We start from the raw sequence: 15443 nt of genomic DNA on the forward strand, positions 1-15443 counted from the left end.
CCTATATGGGTACAGGGGTCCAAAGCCTTGGGCCATCTTCTTCTGCTTTCCCACGCCACAGCAGAGAGCTGGATCGGAAGTGGAGCAGCTGGGTCTCGAACCGATGCCCATATGGGATGCCGGCACTGCTGGCAGAGGTTTTACCCACTACTCTACAGCACCAGCCCCTCAGTGACATTCTTTAACTTGTTTTTCCCAGGAGCATGATGAGTAAAGCAGCAAATATAATTGAAAGGCTGTAATAGTAATTGATTTATTAAATGTAAGATATACTCTTTACTGAATGACAATAGTAAATTGCATGGATATCAGTAATTAATAATGGAAACATAAAGCAAAGAAGTATCTGCACAAGAAAATTTTAATAAGACGTAATGTTGAATCAGAAAAGGGAGGCCAGCATTGCGACATAGTAGGTTAAGTCACCACCTGCAGTGCCCACATCCCACATAAGCATCCATTCAAGCCCTGGCTATTCTACTTCTGATGCAGCGCTCTGCTAATATGCCTGGGAAAGCAAAGGAAGACGACCCAAGTGCTTGGGCCCCTGCACCTACATGGGGGACTTAGATGAAACCCCTGGATCCTGACTTGGCCTTGCCCAGCACTGGTCATTGCAGCCATTTGGGGAGTGAACCAGTGGATGGATGATCTCTCTGTCTCTCTCTCTCTCTCTCTCTCTCTGTCTCTCTCTCTCTCTCTGTAACTCTGCCTTTCAAATAAATTAAAAATAAATCTTTTAAAGAAAACTCAGGGTAGAAAACTTGAATTTCATTTTGCTTCCACCATTCTTTTGAAGAATAAGAAAGGATCTTTGTTGTAGGTGAAAATAGTTAAATACTGTCAATATCATATTGTATTGTTAAAACTAATAGATTCCAATCTAATGTTTATTGTTATTCTTATTTTACAGAAGAGACAAAGAATCAATGTCTTGTTTGTGATTACAAAACAAGCATTTGGCCCAGTTGCTTCCTACTTGATATATCTTATTAAAATTCCAGGCTTTTCCTGTTACATCATCTATTTTTATATTTGTGTTCTTGTTTTGACCACCTAATATATTTATTTGGGGAATTGAATTTTTGCCATTAATTTTCATTTAAATAAAAGCATAGAATGCTTATTTTGAAAATATTTTAATTTACATACTCATATTCTGCCTAAACAATTTGGTTTTAATTGCTGTTCCTGAATACAGTTCAAGAAGTCCTTTTAAAAATACACTTTAATTCAGTTTTTGAATTACTATATTAAAGTAAAAGATATTCTATATCATATTTATATGTTAATATTTACATATCAATGTTAATATTAATATATTGTATATTTATAATACTATATTAATGTAAAATGTATTCACCATTGTTGACTGTATTATTTTAATTAGAGTAATTGTAAAATGATTGGCATAATATTTTTGCATTTGTAAGGGACCATTAAAAAGTTCTTGGAAAATGGAATTAAAAGATGTTTTTATGAAAAAAATGTAAATCCATGCATATGAGTCTTCATAAAATTCAAGTTTCATTTTATGAATAAAAGTTTGCATGGATTTCAAAATTTTTGTACCAAATAAACATCTTTTAATGCCATTTTTCATGAAGCTTTTTTTTATTTGACAGAGTTAGACAGTGAGAAAGAGAGATAGAGAGCAAGGTCTTCCTTCCATTGGTTGGTTCACCCCCCCAAATGGCCACTTCGGCTGGAGCTATGCCGATCCAAAGCCAGGAGCCAGGTGCTTCTTCCTGGTCTCCCATACGGGTGCAGGGGCCCAAGCAGTTGGGCCACAGCAGAGAGCTGGACTGGAAGAGAAGCAACCAAGAATAGAACCTGGCACCCATAAGGGATGCCCACACTGCAGGCAGAGGATTAACCTAGTGAGCCAGGATGCCAGTCCCCATGAAGGTTTTGAACTCAGTGTGTGTGTGTGTGTGTGTGTGTGTAGTCCTGAGAAGGGACTTGAGAGAAGACCTGAGAGAAGACTTGAGAGAACTCTAACAGATTGTACAAAACTCAAGTAATTCTTTTTCATTACTAGGTAGAAAAGTTATATTTAAAGGAAGCCTTAATTGCTTCATGACAAAGTACAATATCAAAAGTAAAACAAAAAAGACTCCTACTTCTCTCAGGCCTTCCCAATGACTAATCCATTTTGAGAATCTTCTTTGGAGACTAATCACTTGTCTCTTTGTAGTGAAACTCTCTGGCTTGCGTACATGCCAGTGAATAGAAACATGAAGATTGGACTGATTAAAGAGTTCACATTATTATGTCCCTATGTGGCAGGTGCAGCTCGCTGCTCTGCCGCTGCCACTTCACCATTCGTCTGTGTTGTTTCCTCACTGATGAGTATGCTACTCTATCAATAAGGTGAAAGAAGTGGAGAGATGAGCCACACCAATGCACACAGTCCAGGCCTTTCAGAATTAGTATAATTATTCTATTAACAAGTTTCAGGAGGGGAATGGAAACAGCTTGTATTCATGGCTAATGAAGTTTATATTTGAATCAACAGTTCAATTGAGTAAGCAATGACCATTTGTTTCTGGCCTTCCAAACTTGCAAATTCACCTTTATCTAATTTCACCATGAAGTTAAGAGACTACCGTAAGATTCATTTAAAAGCCTTATGTTGATCCAAAAAAGAGAAGACATCGCCAGGGTTTTTGTTGAACCTTGGCTTATGCAAGCCTTTAACAGGTCTTCATTTGTGTCATTTTCATTCTTCCACTTCTTTTCATTACTATCTGAACTTTAATGCCACTTAAACCAGATCCTGTGAACAGAATTTGAAAATGGGTTCTGTGAAAGATTTACCCGTCTCTATTAAAGGGTTAACTGGTCAACTGAGCACCATGGAAGGGTCTGTCCCCTTCTTGAGCAGGGGTGAGGATGTGGTAGGCAGCAGGCATGTTTCAGCTCCAGCTGATGGTCCCTGCATTGAAATACTAACCCGGTATTGCCTGAGCAGGAAGTTTTCCAAAAGAAGTTGGAAATTTCAATTTTTATCAAAAATTTCTCAATGACCAAAAGATGACGGTTATGTGAAAATGTTTAAAATCCTCTCTAAAACTCTCTTTATTCAAATCAGACATCTATTCTCTAGCAATTTCCAATCCTGGCTATAGAAGTTTGCCTTATATTCTACATGGACTTCGCCTTCACTTTGAACTTCTACTACCTCATGGCAGATATCATGTTCTCAAAGGCATTTTAGCGGAATAAAATCGCATGCTTGTATCAGAATATTAAATTGATATTTATCTTCAAACACAAATTCCTAGGAAAACAATTTGCCAGGAAGTTTTCTTTTGGTTGAATTTTATTATAGTATTTTATTATATATATTTTATTATAGTATTTATATATCTTTATATATATATTTATATATATTTATTATATATATTTTATTATAGTATTTTATTTAAAAAAAAACTAGTATTCAGGTACTTAAAAATCCAGTTCTTCTTTGTACTTCAGTTTTAAAAATTGATATTCTATTTTTATATTTCAGCCAAAAATTTTAAGGAAGCTTTAATATGTGATCCCATTTACAAACTTTAATTCCTTTACATATTTTTATTATATTTGAAATATATTTGGCTTCTTTTAAAACTACTGTGTTGTAATTGTCTGTTGTAACAATATTCCTAAATATATGAACTTTCTCATAATTTGAATAAGTCAAACTTATATATGTGAAATTGAATCTGTTGTATATTATAAAACTAAACATAAATGTCATAAAACTTTAGCTTAAAATTCTAAATGTGTGGCCGGTGCTGCGGCTCAATAGGCTAATCCTCCACCTTGTGGTGCCGGCACACCGGGTTCTAGTCCCAGTCGGGGCACCGGATTATGTCTTGGTTGCCCCTTTTCCAGGCCAGCTCTCTGCTATGGCCCAGGAGTGCAGTGGAGGATGGCCCAAGGACCTGGGCCCTGCACCCGCATGGGAGACCAGGATAAGCACCTGGCTCCTGGCCTTGGATCAGCATGATGCACTGGCCGCAGCGCACCAGCCGCGGCGACCATTGGAGGGTGAACCAACGGCTAAAGGAAAACCTTTCTCTCTGTCTCTCTCTCACTGTCCACTCTGCCTGTCAGTTATTGCAACTTTGCTTTTTATTTTGGGGAATAGTACTAATACATGACTATATATGAAGTACTAACGAATAGTTCCAATGCTAGATCTAATATGTAGAAGAAACTCTTGAATAGAAATCAACCCATGAATTTTATCATCGTCAATACTGATGGGCTCTTCTTTAAATTAAAAGATATTTCACTGCTAAATAAATTATTTTTATCTAAACTATTTTTGTTTGTGACCTGGGCTGGCTGAGATTTCATAGATAATCAGACTATGGATGGAGAAACCTACTGTAGTAATTACTATCTGACATGTTGATGGAATATATTAAATCCTCAGAATATAAAGACTATCCTTCTTTAAGGGCTTATATAGTCCATATCCCAAGGTTTGAGTCATTACTGTTGTCATGTTGGAGCTGGTCTATACAGCTTCATGAGAACTGATGGTTAAAATTTCATGAAATGTGCAACTTAGTTTTTAAACATAGCCACAATTAAAAATTAAATTATGCGAAATTATAATTAATTATATTTAAAGCAGACAATACTCCAAAGTATCAGCACCTAATTGTTTTACTGCATTTTACTATCATCTGTTTCTAGACTCTTCCTATGTTTTATTGACGTGGTGGTATAGCTCTCTAATGGTGTGTTGCTGTGCCTCTTTTCCCAGCACCATGTCCAGTGACATCACTCTGGTTGCCTGAAATCATTTACAGGGGAAGTACCTACACCACAGAGGGTCCTTAACACCTCCCAAAGAGCTGGTTCTTCAGCATTTCCCAGTACACTAATTCTGTCTGCACTATTCTCCAGGCTATTGTCTCATTTGTTCCAATTTTTGTATTTCCTGGAATATTTAAACATCTTCAGTGTAGTTCCATAGTTCTTACAAGTCCATGTGATTCTACATTTTTCACACTCTATGTAGTAGGATCACACAAATTATATAATAAATTGATTACCTCAGTGAAACTCATTTGGCACATCTGTGGGACCAGTTTTTAAAGGTCATTTGGCTGCCACTGATTCCAAGTGAGTACCAAATAAAGGAGTTGTGTATTTTATTTCCTTTAGGTCTCATGCCTGATTCTTGCAGTACTAATTTCTTAGAAGAGAAAATTTGATCTAAAGTACATGGTTAGGTCAAAATATCTAATCATTCAGTATTTCATGGCAGAGAGAGCTCGGTAACTTTGTTATTTTATCTCAAAGTGCAAGTGGAATCATTGTGCCTCAATCATTGAAATCAATTTTGTGTCATACATAAAGATATTATGGGACAAATACCAGAGGCAAAATCCACACATTCTATTCAATTGAATTTCAAATACTGATGAACCATGATATTATAGTCCAACACTACATATGGAAGTTTAACTTTTTTATTTAAGTTCACTAATGCAATTAAATTATGGCAATTCAGACAAGAAATGTTTTCCATTACTAAAGTTAATAAACCATAAAGAAGTGCTCGGGGGCTGATGCTGTAGTGTAGCAGATTCAGCTACCTATGATGCCAGCATCCCATATGGGTGCTGGTTTGATTCATGGCAGCTCCACTTCTGATCCAGCTCCCTGCTAATGTGCCTGAGAAAGCAGCAGAAAATAACCCAAATGCTTGTTTTCTGTCTCTTTCTTTCCCATCCCCTGCCCCAACTCTGCCTTTCAAATAAAAGAAATAATTTTAAGAAAAAAGTGCTAGAAGAAAGCATGTATCTAAGCACAGAAAGACTAGAATCTCTCCCAAGTGAAGGTAAAACATAAGGCTTCATTTCACAAATACTTCTTAAATGTCAGAAAGGACTAAGATTCTAAAAAACATAGTAAATGCTATCCCAAGGTACAGGTTACCACCAGCACCACCAAGCTTAGGTGAGCATACATTATGTGTGTTTCCATGCATCAAAAACTTGTACAGCTCCCCTATTGCCATGTTTCTCCACCTATACCCTTATAAGATTTGTGATGGCTGATGGAGAAATATACTTGGGGTGTCAAAGGTGCTCATGAAAGAAATCTGTTATTTGAGGGTTATTTTTGTGAGATTCAGAGTCCCTTAGTTTATAAGGGTAACTTGCTTAGGGAATTTTTTTTCCTTCTCCTCCTCCATGGCAAATATCTATCAATACTGGTAATTTTTAAAAAAGATTTATTTATTTGTTTCAAAGGCAGAGTTGGAGAGAGGCAGAGGAAGAGAGAGAAAGGGAGAAAGAGAGAGAGAGTTTTCCATCCGCTTGTTCAATCCCCAAATGACCACAACGGACGGAGCTGTGCCAATACAAAGCCAGGAGCCAGGAGCTTCTTCCTGGTCTCCCCCACTGGTGCAGGGGTCCAAGGACTTGGGCCATCTTCTACTGCTTTCCCAGGTCATAGCAGAGAGCTGGATCGGAAGTGGAGCAGCTGGGACTCAAACTTGCCCCCATATGAGATGCCAGCACTACAGGTGGCAGCTTTACCTGTTCTGCCACAGTGCCAGCTCCTGGTATGTTTTATAGACATGTCCTCTGCTGTTGGGTAGAAGGGAAAATTGAAATCAATCTAGTGTGCTCTCATCTATTCCCATGATGTTACCAAAAGCAGGATTCCTCCTCAATCTTGTTCTCTTGAGATGGACACATTTGTATCTTTCTACCTTTTTTTCTGAACCTATTTGAGTATCTTTATACAAGTCTGATTTAATAAGTCTCAAATTCACTATATTTCCCTGAATACCAGGTTCTTCCACCTATATCCCCTACTTAGCTAATGACCCATTTAATACCACTTTTCTCACCTGACTGCTCCTGTCCATCATCCTGAACTCCACATTCAGTCAGGCTACAAATCCTGATAAAAACAACTGCCTGAATCCCTTGCAAATCTTTCCCATTTACTTATTCATTCGTTATTTGTCTGCCTTGTAACAAATATGGCCCATTGTTGGGGATACAGTAATGAACTAGACGGATCAAAGTAAGAGTCCCTAGCACTTCATTTACTTCATTTCACCAAGCCTGATAGCTTTTCTCCCCTGGATCACAGCATTAATTTCTTTACTTTTGGGACTGGCTTTCTCCACCTTGTCATCCACCCATCTCACATAGGCCCCCAGAATGTACCAAATCTTAAATACTATTTCACTTTCTTCCTTAAACTCTTTCAATAGATATGTACAACCTTCAAGATTCAGTCTGAATGCATATGGGATGCGTTATATTGGCGCCTTCCAGCCATTTCCTGCCATACCTCAGACTTGTGCACTCATTTCTGCTGTGAACTTTTCGTCCCGAGGCATGTTACATGTCACTCTCACTGCTTCCTACTGAACCCCCACTCATCCTCCAAACCCAATACAAAAATTCCCTTCTCTGGAGTCTGTTCTCTGAATCCACCCCGTGCCTGGAGCTCCTTCCTCATGATTTCTGTGCTCAGTTCCCACAACACCACCCAGTACATGCCTTTATCATAATATCACAGCACTTATCAGACTAATAGGTAAATACACCGTCTTCTCCACTCCACAGTGATTCCCTTGAGGGCAAGGAGAGGCTCAGGTGCACTCTACATCACCAAATCTGGGCCCTGGATCTGGAATATAGTAGACAATACATACAAACATGGGTAAGTGCATATTCTGAATCCATGAAGTCATATACAATCTTACACTGGTAATATCAAAATGAAAGAATATTTTTCACCATTCTATTCATAAAACTAAAAGTATATTTTGTATTTTCATACCTAGCTATTAGTTATTAAGTTTTTTTTCAGCTATTACTGTAATCCATTTAGCAAAGATTGAACATCCTCTTGTACATATGGTCAAAGTGAAACACCCAAAACAAATTCCTCATATTTGGTTTTTATTAATAAAGTATACCAGGTGCAGACTTTCTGACAATTACAGAAACATGTAAAACTACTGCTACTATCTCTACACTACAGGGTCAAAGTGTTAACATAGTCTTAACAACGTGCATTCTTCCCACAGACTACCATTTTCCTTATAGTAGGATAATTAAACAGAAAAATTACAGCTTCTGCAGGTCACTCTGAGTTCAGAATAACAGGATGAGCAACTTTTCTTTACACCTTTCAGAGGGTAGATCCCATTGGAAGAGAAAATCTTGTCAGAGCTGCCTCCTGGATAACAGTTTAAAAGGTGGACTCTAAACCATAGCTGGGATTCCACACAACTCCTTAACCACCATGCACCAGAAGGAAAATAAAATGACTTATTTACAAAGTATTTCCCACTACTGGAATGATGCACTAGTACTGCCAGCGGCACTGGAAGTGTTTAGGCAGGTTTTAGCTGAGTAATACATTTAGGTGGTGCATGTATTATACTCCATAGAGTTTTGCCCATATTAAGATAAACTTCCTGTTCCTACTGACACTTAATAATAGAAGTGAGTTTACACAAGATTACTCTGCCTTTCGGCTCCCAGCTACATGAGTTTTAAGCAAATAACACCAGATAGAGCTTTATTTCCATAGAACAGGTGGCTACATTTTGGTTTTTAAGAAGAATGACATTTTTTGTTATACTCAAGTTAGATCCATTCATAAAGTCTGTGATTTTAATTCAGATATTAAAGACTCCCTAGACACTGTGATTAGAAAAATGAAGACTTAACTTCCTTAGTCTACCTCAATACTCAATGTCATGCCAACAGCACCAAGAATCCATTACTGAAGAATGTCATGATCGACAATGTGCTATATTAAAGACAGGAGACCACTGTTTCTGCTTTTTCATCCTTTTTATTGCCATCAGTTTAAAATGGTCAACATAAAAAAAGAACATTTTGATAATAAATACTGCTCTTTGGGCTGTAATAAATAAAAAGTTTATTAACAAGGAATGCACTTTTCCAGCCACAAATGTCTTCAAAAAAAATGAACAACGACAAAAAAATTATATATGGCCACAGTTCACAGTTAAGCAGCCAAAAGCTGCTCTGATTACAGCCTTTAAACAACATGGGAGCTTCCTCCCTTCTCCCTCCTCTTCAGGAAGTATATTCACAGTTCCAAGTCCTCTGGCTGAAATGCTCTCAACAGAGAGAAGTTGAGTCAATGCACCTTTCTGCGAAATTGCCTGAAAAACCTTTCAAACAGGTGTCTCGAGGGAAACTGCATTTTGGTTCACTCCTGGGATTGTCCCAAGTCGAGAACTGGATGCCTCAGCCTGATCCGGTCCCACTCAGCCCAGCAGGCCACAGAGGAATTGTTTTCGTACCACCACCTGTCCATCTTCTTCAACTTGCTCTACAGCATTCTACTGGCTTCCCTGTAGATCTCACAGTGGAAAAGAGGAGTCCCATAGGGTCCATTCACAAAGTCTCCTAGTTACATCTCTGTAAGAGCATATTCAGGGCATATTCCATTCGATGCTTCAGTTCTAATGAACAGCCAGACATCAGCAGAGTCGTGAGTCTGAAAGTTGTAGATATCCTATCCTCGTTGATGTAAGTAAGAAGGTATTCTTCATTTTGACTACAGATGATTATTTTTGTATGATCATGGTAGAAATTCACCTTAAAAAAAAAAAAACAGACATGGACATCAGATCTCTCTGAATACCAAAATTAGAAAAGTTTGATCAGTAGTTAATACTGGCTAAAAAAAAAAAAATCACGTTTTTAGGACCTAAGCATGCACTTTCCTGAAAAGTTTGGTTACCTGAAAGGTGCCATCATTGAAGAGCATCATTAAGGCCTTATCAGATTTTAGCCACTGAAGGAGGTAGAGCCGAGGTCTTCGAATATCCGTCACACTAGGGAGATCGCCACCCTGCAAGGGATTAGGAGAGAGAGTTGGTGCCCATCAAGATTGTGTGGTGTGTACTCTAAGAAAATGCCTCTCAAACTTAGCAGGTATCAGAATGGCCTATATATGCCTGGCCCCACCTCCCAGAGAGTCTGACTCAGTAGATCTAAGGTAGGACATGAGAGTCTGTACTTCCAATGAGCTTCAGACTGATGCAGATGCTACAGGTTTGTGGAGTACACTTTAAACATCAGTGCTCTTGGGGCCAGTGCTGTGGCACAGCAGGTTGAAGCCCTGGCCTTAAGCGCCGGCATCCCATATGGGTGCCAGTTTGAGTCCCAGCTACTCCACTTCCGATCTAGCTCTCTGCTATGGCCTGGGAAAGCAGTAGAAGATGGCCCAAGGCCTTGGGCCCCTGCACCCTTATGAGAGACCCAGCAGAAGCTCCTGGCTTTGGGTCAGCACAGCTCTGGCCATTGCGGCCATCTGGGGAATGAACCAGCAGATGGAAGACCTCTCTCTCTGTCTCTACCTCTCTCTGTAACTCTGTCTTTCAAATAAATAAAATAAATCTTAAAAAATAAAAAAAAGTCAGTGCTCAAAAGCCATGCTACTTACATCCATGAGATTCTCCTCCATGTAATGAGAAAAGTATTTCAGCACCGTCACTTGACTAATGAACTGTTCAGGGGCATCTGTTGCTGGGAAAACAGAACACTGGCCAAGCTCTGCATAATAGTGAACTGTTCTAGAAAAGAGGAATGATGGGGAGAGAAAAGGAAAAACAATAGGAGTTAGTTATTGTTTTTAGACTTCTTTAGTGCAAAACTAGGGAACCAACTGGATTTCGGTCATTGAATACACTTACTTTTTGTCCGGAAGGAGGCTCATGTGAGCACCGTTGTTGAAGAGGACTCCAACTGTGTGGTCTGAGAGCTGGTACCCAAAGCCGTACTTGTTAGAGTAATCGACCCATTTGGTGACCCACTGAAAGGATGTGCTCAGCTGCTCTTTGGGAATGCAGTCAGCTGCCGGCATGTTTTCTAGACATCCTCGAAGCACTCTCGCCACGGTGTCTGCAACACTTCCCATGGTACTGTCTTCAAGGCCTGAAAAGTCAAAGAGAAGTGTAAGTTCAAAAATATTTACTAACAAAAAGTCAGGTTTCAGTAGATGCTAAGAGTCCCTCCACTGATCCTAAAGACAAAGAATTTAGAATTATTCCTGTCCTCTTCCACCCTCTGTTTTTGCTTCTTCTGTGCTAAATGAGCTACAAAATAAGTGGACTTCAGTTATCTAGTGCTCAGCACGGCATGTGTTTATGTATCAGCTTCGTTATTTAAAATGCGGCCAACAAGCACTTACATTCACTACTGCTGCTGCAGCTGCCCAGAGTCCCTCTGACTATCATGCGGATAGCATCTCCTATCTGCTGTTTGTTCTCCACCGCCGGTGTTCCAGTTCTCGAAACCATGGTGGTAGGTGGCTGGAGCTCCTTAGAAGAGAGAACAATCAAGCAATGAGTGAAGTATCTGCATTCACTTAAGGCTGAAACTGCACTTAAGATGAGATTGTGGCAATTGCTTTTAGGGAGAGTTTATCAAAAAGCAATGGACACATGCCAGGCAAAAGAGACTGCAGTAACCCAACTGCATGCATTCTTAAACTAAAAGATGACATCTTTCCTTTCAAAGGGTTGGAACAAAATCTTTCAGAAAATACAACATGCTTGATCCATAATAATTACAGCTCAAGTGCTACTTAACAAAGAAGGGAAATGACTTAAAGTGTTTATAACCATTTTATGCTTTCCCAACATACCTCATCTGTCCTATGTTTGCTGGGTTGCTGAGTTATTGAAGTCTTTTTCAAGTCATGCCTAAGCTTGTAAATTTCTTCATCTTCTTTAGATACTCTATCTGCAAGTCAAGAAAAAGATGTAAGAGCATTAGTATCTCTCAACAAAGTAGGGACAAGCTCACCATATTCCCTCCCTTCGCATTATTAACTAGCTTGTGAGCAATCAAGGCAAAAACAGTATCTTATCACTACCATCAGGTGCAATTATTCAAGAAGCACATTCTAATGTTTACAACACAAAAATCTATCAATCATAATGTCAGGTGTGGATTATGTTATAAATGTCAAAGGTCAATTGCATGCAAATGTGCTAAATTATACTAACATGAAATTCCCTATGGTTTATCAGCCTTAAACATAATATTGGATTCAGAAGAAGAAGGAAAGTCTTAAAACTTACTGTGTGTGTCAATATATCTTGCTTTATCTTTTTTGCCACCAAAAAGAGCAGCAGCCGCTTTCTTAAAGAAATTCTTAGCTGGGCTTGATAAGTGGAAATCTGGAACTGTATGACAACAGCTAGAAGAAAGCTTGTCCGGAGTGAAGCCCTGTGGAGTATTAGAAAAGACCCTCAGTAACTTGTTGAGCAACTGGGAACAATGACACGCAGTAAGAAAGACATAAGGAGTGTAGTGTACCAACCTGCAAAAAAAAGTCATGCCGTATGATGTCATCCAAACTGGGACGATCCTCTGGGTTTTTGGACAACATGCTAGCTATTAAGTGCTTCGCAGGAGCCAGCAGTGAAGATGGCATCGTATACCTAGCTTCTCTTATGCACCTGTAGGTTTCTTTCAGATTTGTGGTTTCAAATGGGGGCCTTCCTAGTAACATTGTATACCTGTGTACAAAGAAACACATCTTTAGGAATGGCCATTAAGCCACTCTTTCTGATAATTAAAATCCAAGCCAAGGTTGCTTTTCAATCATTCTGGTCCATGTACTTACATTACACAGCCTAATGCCCAAATGTCAGATTCACAGCCATGCCCTTGTTTGTTGAGGACTTCAGGAGAGAGATAATTCGGGGTACCACATATTGTTCTGGAAATAAAAAATACCAAGATCTCATTAGGAACTGTTCCACCAGTTAACCTAAGTTCTCTGCACGTCACTTGGGATACATAATGATTATACTGACATTCTATTGGATTTTTATTTAGCAACATTTGGCTTTTGGTATTTGAACGACTGACATTTGACTGAGTGACTTCCGGTAATTTTTTTTAAAATGCATGTACAATTTTTTCAGTCCACATGACAAAGAGTTTTCAACCATTTTGATATCTCTCAGGCAAATACAGGTGTTCCCTCATTGCTTTAATAATCAACTTAGAGGCATAATGTACCTTGTCTCATCTATAGTGAGCACTTAATAAGTGTTTCTTTCTTTAACATTGTTGTGGCTTATAAATTTTGGTATCAAGTGGTCATATCCAAAATATTAACTGGGAGGTATTCTACCAAACCCTGACAGGATGTTTCTTTGGAACTCTTACCTCCTTCTGTGTTCCAAAGGTTCCAGCCTGGCTGCCAAACCGAAGTCCCCAACTTTCAGCTCCATGGCTTCATTAATAAAAAAGTTCCCTAGATGATAAACAAAACAGAACAAAATGTGAACCCCTTAGAAACGGCATCCAAGTGCTACACTCACAACCACTTTAGGGGCAGTCACCCATTCAGAAGGAAGCCCGCATAGGCTGGATCCCAATAAGAATGTTAATGTATAAAAAGGAAGCCAGCGAAGAAAGGAACAGCTCTGCCTATGAACGGACGTTAGCATCGAGGGGCTAGGGCTCACCTAGTTTGAGATCTCTGTGTAAGATTTCTTGCTCGTGAAGGTACTTGAGTCCAGACACAATCTGCCTGAGGTAGTATCGGACTTCCGGCTCTGTCAACACCTTTCTTGCTTTCAAGATGTGAGCCATCGACTGGGAAGAGGAAAAGGGCAAAAGAGAATCTGTCAAACAAAGTTACCAAAATCAGTGAATTCCCTACACAGGATGCGCAGGGAAGCTTCATGTGGTAGTGCAACAATCAGTGCCACAGCTAAAATCCCAGATCAAGCGCTATCTGAATGCCATGTCCATTTCCCAGGGAGCGAAGGGACTCCAGTAGGAAGGTGTTAATGCTTACCCTTCTACTGCAGTATTCCAAGAGAATGTAAATGTTTTCTTTGTCCTCAAAGTAGTGGTAAAACTGCACGACGTGCTTATGATGAAGAATTCTGTGAAGCTCGATTTCTTTGTCAATCTAAAAATAATAATAATAATTAATAATAATAAGGCGGCAAGATAAGGCTGGCCAGCCTCCCAACAGCTCTGAAGAGCGGGTAGGTGCTTACACATGCAGAAGACATTTTCCTAACAGGGTAGGGCCATCCGTGCACACAAAGAAAATACTTTACTCAACAGTCATACACACCTTTTCCCTTTGATGAGGTTTAGCTACTCTGCTGTGCGGGATGATTTTTGCAGCGTAGACTTTGTTGTTTGTCAAATCTGTCATCTCGTAACATTTTGCAAAGCCACCCTGAAAGGAACAAAGCCGAGAGGGAACTGAGTGTGGCAGGAAAATGGATGACAGAGTGTGACAGTAAGTAACTAAATCATCGCAAGAAAAGCAGAAAAATCGGGGGCGGGAAGGGTGGACCGGAGGTGCAAGCCAGCCGTTGCAGGACCTCCGCGAAGGGAAACGCATTCCTGGAAAGACCAAGTTCACACCGTCTCCCTGTACAAAGGGGGAGCTCTATGGAGGAGGCTGGGGTAGGGAGAATTTAAAAAACGGTGTCTGAAGAGCCAGGTCAGAAAAATCCTCTGGGGAGCAGGTGCGGGAAGCCCTGCCTTCGAATGTGTCCGGGCTTCGGCTAAGGGTGGAAGAGCCGAACCCCAGCGCCGCCGCCAGGGCACCCAACCCGGAGGGCCGCAGCCGAGGGGCCCCGGTCACGCGAGGCCGGACCCCGGGGAGGCTGCGAGGTGGCGGGGCTCGGCGTCTGGCTCGGCTCGGAGCAGCCCGGGCAGCACCTCCCGCCGCCCGCCGCCCGCCGCCCGCCGCGCGCCGCTCATCACCTTCCCCAGCACTTTGCCCCGGCAGTAGCGCTTCCCCGTCGTAGGATCCACGATAATCCGCGAGATCTCGGGCCCCGAGTGCGAATGGTGGTGCTGGTGGTGCGCGGCCGCCGGCGGCACCTGCGCCTGCGGCTCCTCGGGGACCTGCTGCGGCCGCTTCTTCTTCGAGTCCCCGCCGCTGGCCTTGCCCAGCGCCTGCTCGCAGATCTTGGTGCTGGCGGCCGGCTGGTAGGTGATAGTCCTCAAGAGCTCCATGGTCGCCTCTCCACCCCTCACCGCCTCGCTGCCGCCTCCGATGCGCGGACACACGTCCGAGCCGGCCCCGGGTCTCGAACCCCAGCCCCTGCCACCCGCCTGCGCCCGTCACCTGCTCCACTTGTGCGAGTGCGAGCGCTCGGCGGAGACTTATATACCGGCCGCGCGGGAACGGGGCGGAGACTCCGGGCGATGTGTGACATCACGGGAACCGTCCCGCCCACTGGCCGCCCGGGCGCGCGGGTCTGGGAGCCGGGCTCCTCGGACACGGACCTCGGGCGTGCTCGCCGCGACCCCAGCGGCACCCGGCCGTCGGCGGGGCTGTCACCGCGCCCTTGCAATGCCCCGCGCTTCGGCGTGAATCACGGAGACCTACGGGCCGCAGGCCCCCAGCCCCGCACAGCCCTT

At 41.5% G+C, this 15443-nt stretch overlaps 1 protein-coding gene across 1 annotated transcript; it reads right to left on the reverse strand.

Annotated features, from left to right (window-relative positions):
• Positions 1-8833: 8833 nt before the first annotated feature.
• Positions 8834-15144, reverse strand: PLK2 (polo like kinase 2). Its single transcript, XM_062212029.1, has 14 exons — positions 14781-15144; positions 14137-14244; positions 13849-13965; positions 13514-13643; positions 13212-13299; positions 12661-12756; positions 12355-12553; positions 12113-12260; positions 11674-11771; positions 11218-11347; positions 10721-10961; positions 10471-10600; positions 9766-9876; positions 8834-9620 (listed from the first exon to the last, which is right to left on the reverse strand). Exons 1-14 carry the CDS (start codon positions 15033-15035, stop codon positions 9429-9431), a joined length of 2043 nt encoding a protein of 680 aa, XP_062068013.1. The 5' UTR covers positions 15036-15144; the 3' UTR covers positions 8834-9428.
• Between the last annotated feature and the right edge of the window lie 299 nt (positions 15145-15443).

The sequence above is a fragment of the Lepus europaeus genome, chromosome 15, assembly GCF_033115175.1.
Source record: "Lepus europaeus isolate LE1 chromosome 15, mLepTim1.pri, whole genome shotgun sequence".
NCBI lineage: Eukaryota > Metazoa > Chordata > Mammalia > Lagomorpha > Leporidae > Lepus > Lepus europaeus.

What these genes read in the sequence shown, in the direction of transcription:
- PLK2 (XM_062212029.1), bottom strand. Translation starts at nt 15,035, where the DNA reads ATGGAGCTCTTGAGGACTATCACCTACCAGCCGGCCGCCAGCACCAAG. An exon ending in CCTTTGGAACACAGAAGGAG is followed by an intron (nt 12,757 to 13,211) that starts GTAAGAGTTCCA and finishes TTTTATTTCCAG; the next exon opens with AACAATATGTGGTACCCCGA. An exon ending in AGCCTCCTTCCGGACAAAAA is followed by an intron (nt 10,601 to 10,720) that starts GTAAGTGTATTC and finishes CCTCTTTTCTAG; the next exon opens with AACAGTTCACTATTATGCAG.